Genomic DNA, 9,618 nt, shown 5'->3' with positions numbered 1-9,618 from the left:
TTGATGTTGAAATGACGGAAAATCTTGGTCAAGAAATGAGCATATGGTAGACCCTCAGCATATTCATCATGGGACATCATATGTGACAGGATTGTATGCCCCCAATCAACACGGAAATGATTTTTGATGGCATAGAGAAGCATCATTTCCGGATCTGTTATAGTGCAGTGATTGGAGAATCTAGGCACAATAACATATACCAGAAAATAGTGAAACATTCTATCATCAATAGAAAACTTTGTTGGGGACCAGTAAACACGCTCCGGATTATATCCTCCAAAACTCTTCTTCCTCTTGTTGTAAAATTGATGCTTAGACACCGACTCAAACTATAGTAGAAAGCATGTTTGCTATAGTCTTCCCACAAAGCCTTTGTCCCAACAAATTGTGACCACCAGTAGGAATTTCAAGAATAGCACTTATACCAGAAGCTCTTAAGGAGATTGGAACCCCCTTCATCACATATGTGAGCTTCCCCTTCTCTTCACCATGTTGGCATAGAACACCTTGACCAATTCAGGGTAAAAATTTGTATTGTAACCAATGAGGTCACTCAATCCCAATTCCTCAAAGACAGTAGGAAAACTAAACACATCTTCAGGAAAAGAAACAAAAGACCCATACTTAGGCTTCATGATTTTCTTTTGGAAGAAATAAGTCTCATACCTTTCCTGTTGACTCTTGGTAGTGAAAAGTCTTGACAAATCTAGAGGACCTCTAGAACTAGAAGCCTTGCCCTTGCCTTTGCCTTTAGATGAAAGTTGAGAGGCCATGGATGTTGCTTGGAGAGAGAATCAAGAGATAAAGCAAAAGCCTTTTGAGTGAATAGAAGAAAACGTGTAGAATGCTTAAAGATTTCTTGAGGAGAGATGTGGTTTTATGGTGGTAAAGTGTAGTAATGAGAAGAATCAAGTGGTTGTACCAACACAATAAAATCAATGAATAGAAATAAAGTGACATAAAGAGCTTTTAACAAAACTTGGTAAATAACACTTACTTGAAAATGGGAAAAGGAGGAGGAATAGGAGAAAAAAGTGGTAAAAGACAAAAATGAATAAATGCAATATGGAAGAGTGTCTCAGTAGATGTATCATGATTCACATGCGAAAAAATAAAGTGAGAATAAAATAGGAAAGAAATCATGTGCATGCTGAACATATAAAACCAAAAAAAATTTAAAGACCAATCGATTGACATGCAAGAACCCATCAATTGGAATTGTGAAAAGGTTGAAAAAATAAAAGGACCAATCGATTGATGTTAGGGATCCAATCGATTGGTTGATGATTTTTTTTATAAAAATTAAAAAAAAATAAGGAACCAATCGATTGATAGAAGGATGCAATCGAATGAATGAACTTACTGTAAAACAAAATTTGAGAAATTAAAAGGGACCAATCGATTGACACCTGACCATCAATCGATTGACACCAAACAAAATTTGATAAATGCTTAAAAAAATAACACATAAGCAAACATACTTAAAAAAACATTTTTAATAACATTAAATAATTAATTACTAAATATTATGAGAAAGAGTGCACCTTTAAATTTTGATGTGATTTTGATGAGTTATATATCACACTCATCTAGAATCCCAAGTTCCCTTCTAATTTTGTAAAATGGTTCTCATGCCAAAGGTTTTGTGAAGATGTCGGCAAGTTGATTATGAGTATCCACAAATGTGACTTCGACATCTCTTTGAAGCACGTGGTCACGAAGAAAATGATGTTGAATGTCAATATGTTTGGTTCTTGAGTGCATGACCAGATTCTTTGTAATGTTTATCTCACTCGTGTTGTCACAAAAAAGAGGAATGCATCCAAGATCGAGTCCGTAGTCACGAAGTTGTTGCTTAAGCCAAAGTATTTGAGCGCAACAGCTACCTGCTGCTATGTATTCCGCTTCGGAAGTGCTTAGAGCAATACAAGCTTGTTTCTTGCAAGCCCACGATACTAATGCATTTCCAAGGATGTGACATGTACCACTAGTACTTTTTTGATCAGTTTTACTTCCTGCATAATCAGCGTCAGAATAACCAACTAATTTGCAAATACTACCTTTAGGATACCATATGCCGACATTTGTTGTTCCCTTGAGATACTTCATGATCCTCTTAACAACGGTAATATGTGATTCTTTTGGATTGGCTTGAAAACGAGCACAAAGACACACACTGAACATAATATCAGGACGGCTTGCCGTCAAATAAAGTAAGGAACCAACCATACCTTGATACTTTGTTATGTCAACCGAAACACCTGATTCATATTGATCAACATAAGATCCGGATCCCATTGGAGTAGACATTACCTTGCAACTATCCATGTCGAATCTTTTAACAACTCTTTGCAGTACTTTAATCGGTTGATGAAAATTCCATCCTTCAGTTGCTTAATTTGAAGTCCAAGAAAATAGTTCATCTTACCCATCATGGACATCTCGAATTCTCCTTACATCATTGATGAAAATTCTTCACACATTTCTTTGTTTTTTGAGCTGAATATGATGTCGTCAACGTAGACTTAAACCAATAAAGTGTTACCTTTTATTTTCTTAATAAACAAGGTTTTGTCAATTTTACCTTTTCCAAAACCCTTTTCATAGAGAAAGTTGCTGAGACGATCATACCATGCTCTAGGTGCTTGCTTTAGGCCATAAAGAGCTTTCCTCAACTTGAAAACATGTGAAGGATTTTTGAAGTCTTCAAAGCCCGGGTTTTTTTTGACATATACTTCTTCATTGATGTAGCCATTCAAGAATGCGCTCTTGACATCCATTTTAAATAATTGAAAATTTAATGAATATGCATAAGCAAGCAATAAACGGATAGCTTCTAACCTTGCAACTGGAGCGAATGTTTCTTCAAAATCAATGCCTTCCTCTTGATTGTATCCTTGGGCCACCAACCTTTCTTTGTTTCAAACAATTATACCATTCTCATCATGCTTGTTCTTAAACACTCATCTGGTACCTATGATGTGTTTATCACTTGGCCTAGGGACGAGTTCCCAAACTTGATTCCTTTCGAATTGGTTTAGCTCTTCTTGCATAACAATTATCCATTGGTCGTCACCTAAAGCTTCATCAACTTTGGAGGGTTCAATTTGAGAAACAAAAGCCATATTTAAACATGCATCTTTGAGATTTAATCTTGTTGCAACGCCTTGACTAATATCACCGATGACTTTATCAATTGGATGATCCCAATGAGTTCTCCATTTCTTAGGTAGATCATTATCATTTTATTTTTGTTGATCTTGCTCATCTTGATGTGTTGGTTGATCACCATTGTTTCCACTTGAAGTATCTTTTTGAGGGATTTCTATAACATCATCATCATCACACAAACCAATATCCTCCTTGGAGGGGTTAGATTCATCGAAAGTAACATGCATAGATTCTTAAATTTTTAAAGTTCTTTTATTATATATTCTAAATGCTTTACTAGTAAGAGAATATCCAAGAAATATACCTTGGTCGGACTTCTCATCGAACTTACCTAGATTGTCTTTGTCATTGTTGAGAACAAAGCATTTGCATCCAAAAATGTGAAAGTAAGAGATGTTTTGTTTCCTTCCTTTGAAGAGTTCATAAGGGGTCTTTTCAAGGTAGGTCTAATAATAATTCTATTACTTACATAGCATGCCGTACTTACCGCGTCTGCCCAAAAATACTTTGGAAGATTTAAATCGCTAAGCATTGTTCTTGCAAGTTCCACAAGTGACCTATTCTTTCTCTCCACCACTCTATTTTGTTGAGGAGTCCTTGGTGCCGAGAAATCCTGAAATATTCCATGTTCTTCTCAAAACTCTTCGAAGGAGGCATTTTGAAATTCTCCACCATGGTCGCTTCTTATGGAGGCAATAGTTAGAGATTTCTCATTTTGGATTTGCTTCGCATTTCTTGAACGCCTTGAATGCACCATTTTTTTGAACTAAGAAGAAAGTCCAAGTGTATCTAGAGAAATCATCAACAATAACTAAAGCATATATATTACCTCCGAAGCTTCTTGTTCTTGATGGACCAAATAAGTCCATATGCAACATTGTAGTGGACACCACATTCTTTGATGTGAAAGTTGATTTGGTTTGTTTCCCCTTTTGACATGCATCACAAAGCCTATCTTTGACGAATTTTATCTTGGGCAAACCAATAACAAGATCATGCTTTATAAGCTTATTCAAATGTTCCATATGAATATGTGCAAATCTTTTATGTCACATCCATGACTCATTATTGTTTACCATAAGACATTTTACCTTCAAAGAGATATCATCAAGGGAAATCATAAATATGTTATTAATCTTGTACCTTTGAGTTTTACCTCATGAGAGACTTCATCTTCAATCAAGCATTCATCTTTGATGAATTTGATTTTGATGCCCTTGTCGCAAAGTTGACTAATACTCAGAAGATTATGCTTTAGTCCTTCGACACAAGGACATCTTCAATGGATGTGAAAGATGGTGCTCCAACTTTTCCTATGCCAAGAATTCTCCCTTTGTTTTATCACCATATGTGACATAACCCTTGTCCTTCAATGCTAGATTTTAAAATTTGTTAATGTCTCTCGTCATATGCTTGGAACAACCACTGTCAAGATACCAGAGGTTTGAAGTGGTTTTCAAGCATACCTACAAAACATAATTAAGTTTTGTTAGGTACCCAAATTGCTTTGGGTCCTTCATAATTAGTTCCTTTCTTTACCCATACATAATGCCCACTTTCTAAGCTGAAATTTCTAACATAGCACACATTTGGTGTATGGCCAATTATTCCGCAAAAAACAAGTAGGTTCAAAGTTGCTTCTATATCTAGGAACATAAGATTTCTTTTTAGGAAATCTCTTATTTTTAGGATAGTGATGAACAACTTTAGGATTGTTTACTTTCTCTTTGGATGGTTGATCCTTAGCCTTAACAAATACAGTTTTACTGGTACTTGGTTTGGAAAACTTTGAGTAACGAAGACCACTTTTATCATTTGAATACCTTTGTTGGCTAAGGACTCCTTCCAATCCAATTTGCCATTTTTCATATCTTTCAAGAACTCTTTTTAATTAGACAATTTGGAAAGAAAGTGACTCACAGTTTTTACATACAACATTCTATTTTTCACTAATCATCTTTTGTTTTTCATCATTGACATCCTTTTCAATTGTCACGATTTTTCCTTCTAAAGATAAAATTGTTTTCTTTTGAGATGATATAGTTTTATATAGAATTTTTCATTCTTCAAGAAGTTCATTTATAGCACCTTGTGCATCACTATAAAAAAGATAAAAGTTGCTACTAACCTCATCTTCTTCATCGTCGGAGTGGTGTGAAGCCATTAGTGCTAAGTTTGCACATTCGTCGCTCTCCAATTCGGATGAAGAACTTATCTCATTATCTTCCCATGCAACACACAACTTTTTGTTCTTGAAATACTTCTTGCCTTTAAAGCCTCCTTCTTTGAGAGTCTTGGACAATCTGGTTTTATATGACCTTGCTTTCCACATTCATAACATGTGACTTCTTGTGTGGAAGTGGAAGCCTCCCTTTCCTGAAATGTTTATTTCTTTTAGCATGAAAAGGTTTGTCATTTTTACCAAAAAACATACCAAGCCTTTTAACAAGGAGCATGAAATTTTCATCTTCCTCCAATGCGACCTCATCTTTTTCTTCCTTTGATTCAACTTTTGAAGCAATTCCTTTGGATTTCTTTTCCTGATTTTCATGCTTTTCGAGTCGTCCAAGTTCAAGTTCATGTTCTTGGAGTTTTCTGAATAATGATGCGGTCATCATTGTAGAAAGACTTTTCTTCTCCGATATGGCCGTAACTTTAGGTTGCCATTCTCTCGTCAAGGATCTTAGCACTTTAAGGTTAAGATCATCATTTGTGAAGGTCTTTCCCAGAGCAATTAAGTGATTCGTTAAGTGAACAAATATTTTCTGTAAAGCAACAATGGATTTCCGGGCTGCATTCTGAATATTTCGTATTCTTGACTCAATGTATTTAATCTGGATCTTTTAACTTTAGTGGTTCCTTCGTGAGTCTCCACCAAAGTATCCCATATTTCTTTCGCAGATTTGCATTGAGATATGCGGAAGAACTCGTCCATACTTAATGCACTTTGAAGAATATTGATGGCCTTCTTCTCATTAAGTATTGTCTTCTTATCATCTTCATCATACGAGCTTTTGATCTTTGGGGTGCCAACACCATTGACCACACTTGTCGGATTATGCGGACCATTTTCTACGATTTCCTAGATACCATCTCCTTATGCTTCTAGATGTGCTTTCATGTGGATTTTCCAGAAGTCGAAATATTCTCCATAAAATAGAGGTGTTGTTTGTGCTACTACCTCCATCTTTAGACACCGAGTTTGCGCTTGCGGATGCCATTGTATGGATCTGTGGAGCAAGTTACCAGAACCTGCTCTGATGCCAAATGTAAGTTAGGAATGAGCCTAAGAGGGGGGTGAATTAGGACTTTAGAAAACTTATTCTGATTTGGTGGATAAAGGTTCTTTTCTTTCCTGGATTGATATGATAATGAAAGCGGTAAATAGCGGAAAGTAAAGAACATCAGGAATTATACTGGTTCCCCTCACAACTTGAGAGTACTCTAGTCCCCTTACAACGTGTAAGAGATTCTATTTTTGTTAGATCTCCTAAAGCAAGCCTCTAACAAAGTAATCAAGAACAATCCTCTTGAAAACTTAACTCACAAGAAAAGAAAACAATCCTTCCTTTTCTTGACACTTATATCCAACAATCCTGGATAATAAGCAATACACCTAAAACCAAACAATCCTTTGTACTTAGGATTTTACAAAGTAATTGTGAATGAATATGAATATTTGTATTGGATAAGACTTTAATCAATTGATTAGAATCTTCTGATCTTTCAATATGAAGGTTCAAGACAAAATAATCTCTAACTGCTAAAGAGTACTTTTGAAGAAAATGATATGAAAATTCTTTTTCAAAAGTATCTCAATATGAAAATATAGATGAAAATGAATGTATAGAGATTTTGTAAATTGATTTGAAAGAGGTGAATTTGTAATGAAAATATAAAGAGTATTTATAGTATGAATGCATCCCTTCAATCATAACATGGAAATGGTAAAAATAGAAATAAGAGAATTGTTGATGAAAGGATGTGAGGTTTTTCCATGAAGAGTTATGATGAATTGGTGCAAAGAATGGTGAAATAAAATTTTAGATTTTTCTCCAGCATCAATCGATTGACCCTCATAACCAATCGATTGACATAAACAAAAAATTGAAAAATACACTAAGATCAATCGATTGACATACAACACCAATCGACTGGTCCAACTTAGAAAATGAAAAATGCTAAAACAGAAAGTTTGATCAATCGATTGACACACCCAAAACTTTGAAAAAAATTTAAGTTAAAAAACTTTTGAATATGCAATTTTTTAAGCATCATTTTAAAAAAAATAATCATGATAGAAAAAGTTTTAGAGTGATCATATAATGTATGATAAATTTTTTGAGCACTAGGAGTATATTATCAAGAATTCCATATACCTTTACTAGATCATGAAGAACTTGAGCAATGTTGAAATGATCTTCTTTTTCCATTATTTTGATATGGAGAGCTTGGTATGTTGTTTTCATCAAAATCTTGTAGAAAGCTTGTCTTCACAGTAATCTGGATTCGAGGAAACTCTAGTAAGATGTTTTTATAATCAAAATTAAGAGAAATACCACAGGGAGAAAAGCAAACGCATAGTGGAGGACGATGTAAACATTATAATATGGAAGTGGTAACAAGATGTATTTTGGACCAAAGCACAATGGAATTATTAAGATTTTGTTATGACTAAGATAAGGGTGAGCGATTAATGATTGTTCACATATGAAGACTTTTAGAGCGTGAAGTCGAGTGAAGGAAGCTATATCTCGGTGCTAAGACGTGTTGATAGTATCGTCATGTTCACAAGTGTATGAAATTGATTCTTTGTTATGAGATGGATGAAGTAACATACTCTTTGTTGAGTGGTAAGTCGTGGGCTTCTAAGAAGATGAGTTTGTGGTAAACAACGGAAGACAAACGAGGCTTGAGTATGAAAACTATGTGTTGATCGTGAGATGGAATACATTGTGCAGACTCATATGTAGTTGGAAAGAGTTATTAGTTGTAATTCGTCTAGATATGTAACTAGTGAGTGTTAAGTTTAGAAGGAAATCCAAGTGAATCAGTGTGAGAAATGCCAAGGTTATCTTGAGTGTTATATTTGGTTGACAAGAGTGGGAGTAGTTTATTGGAAGTCATGTTGTTATTTTCCTTTAGAAGTAGTATTTGGATTTATTGAGGAAGGAGTACAATGCTCACACCTTATTAGATGTGCCATCAGACCTCTGTTGTGTTTAGGTAGAAAGCGACGCTCTCGTCAGACGAGCTTTGGTGAGTTGTTTTCTGTTAGCATCATTGGGCGAGCCTTGGCGAACAGAAAGTGAGCTACCTCATTGATTGATCATCAGGTGGCCGTGATGCAATTTTGGTTTTGTCTAGGTCTCGTCTGGGGTTCGTCGAGCGAACCAAAAGCGAGACAGCCTCAATGGCTGCTCACCAGGAGACCATGGAAGAGTTTTGGGGGATTGCTTTGTCTCTTGTTTGGACTGTTTCATATGCATGTTTTATCCTTTTTCTATGTTACCTTATGTTAATTATTATGGTTGGTGAGTATTATGAAAGTTAAGGATGTGCGAGTTAAGGATGGAAACACAAGTTAATGCAAGCCAGATTGATAGTTTCAGAATTGGAATTTCTGGAAAGGTATTGCATAGTTGACCATCTGTATAGACGTCAATGGGGTTTGATGTTAGAGGAAATAATCTAGTAAACCATACTCAGTGTGAGTAATAATTTGGTGTAACACCGTTATGACTAATGAGAACCTTAAGGAATGAAGCTAGAAGGGACGTGCTAAGTGGTGATCTTGCGAAGATCAACTCAGTATCTTGCATATGTGTTAGTAAGGTGGAAATGGTTAATCGTTGTATGATATTAGATGATTCCCAGATTCGTGCCTTCAGATGTGGGCCCCGGGAGAGTAGTACTTGTTGTATAAAATGATATTTTACCTTATTGGAAATTCGTGAGTTGTACTTCCAAGAAGGAACGAGAATCAGATATTCCTACAATTGAACATGTAACTCAGATTATATATTAGTAAGAGCATGAGCTAAGATTATGGAATATGGAACATGACGATTGAGAGGGGTGAATTTAGATAAGAAGTGAAGTGTCATCTCCAGATGTGTGTGAAGCGTAGTGTGTGACTCGGTGAGTTGTATGGACACTCACAATCATGTTCTAGATTGCTTAAGTTCCATGAAGGCGGTGTCTCGTGGGTGATTTGAAGTTCTTTGATGGTGTTATGTTGTTATTGGTTGAGATCTCGTGTCAACAGAAACCTTGAATACATCAGAACCCTATAAGAGTATTTGATATGGAATGTAGTAACCAAAATCGAATATTGTCAACTGAATTGGATTATTATTGATTCAAGCTAAAGGTAAATCTAAAGGTTGTGCACTTTTATTGTTTAGTCGCGTGACTCCTTCATATCTATCTTCTAATGGGCGTTGG

At 35.5% G+C, this 9,618-nt stretch overlaps 1 protein-coding gene across 1 annotated transcript; it reads right to left on the bottom strand.

The window, feature by feature from the left end:
- Window positions 1-324: 324 nt before the first annotated feature.
- Window positions 325-2,328, bottom strand: LOC127114585 (secreted RxLR effector protein 161-like). Its single transcript, XM_051046638.1, has 2 exons — window positions 1,887-2,328; window positions 325-506 (listed from the first exon to the last, which is right to left on the bottom strand). The coding sequence occupies exons 1-2, from the start codon at window positions 2,326-2,328 to the stop codon at window positions 325-327; spliced, it is 624 nt and encodes a 207-aa protein (XP_050902595.1).
- Window positions 2,329-9,618: the final 7,290 nt, after the last annotated feature.

Source organism: Lathyrus oleraceus, unplaced genomic scaffold, assembly GCF_024323335.1.
Source record: "Lathyrus oleraceus cultivar Zhongwan6 unplaced genomic scaffold, CAAS_Psat_ZW6_1.0 chrUn0616, whole genome shotgun sequence".
NCBI classification, from domain to species: domain Eukaryota; kingdom Viridiplantae; phylum Streptophyta; class Magnoliopsida; order Fabales; family Fabaceae; genus Lathyrus; species Lathyrus oleraceus.
This window is presented reverse-complemented; position numbering and strand designations above follow the sequence as displayed.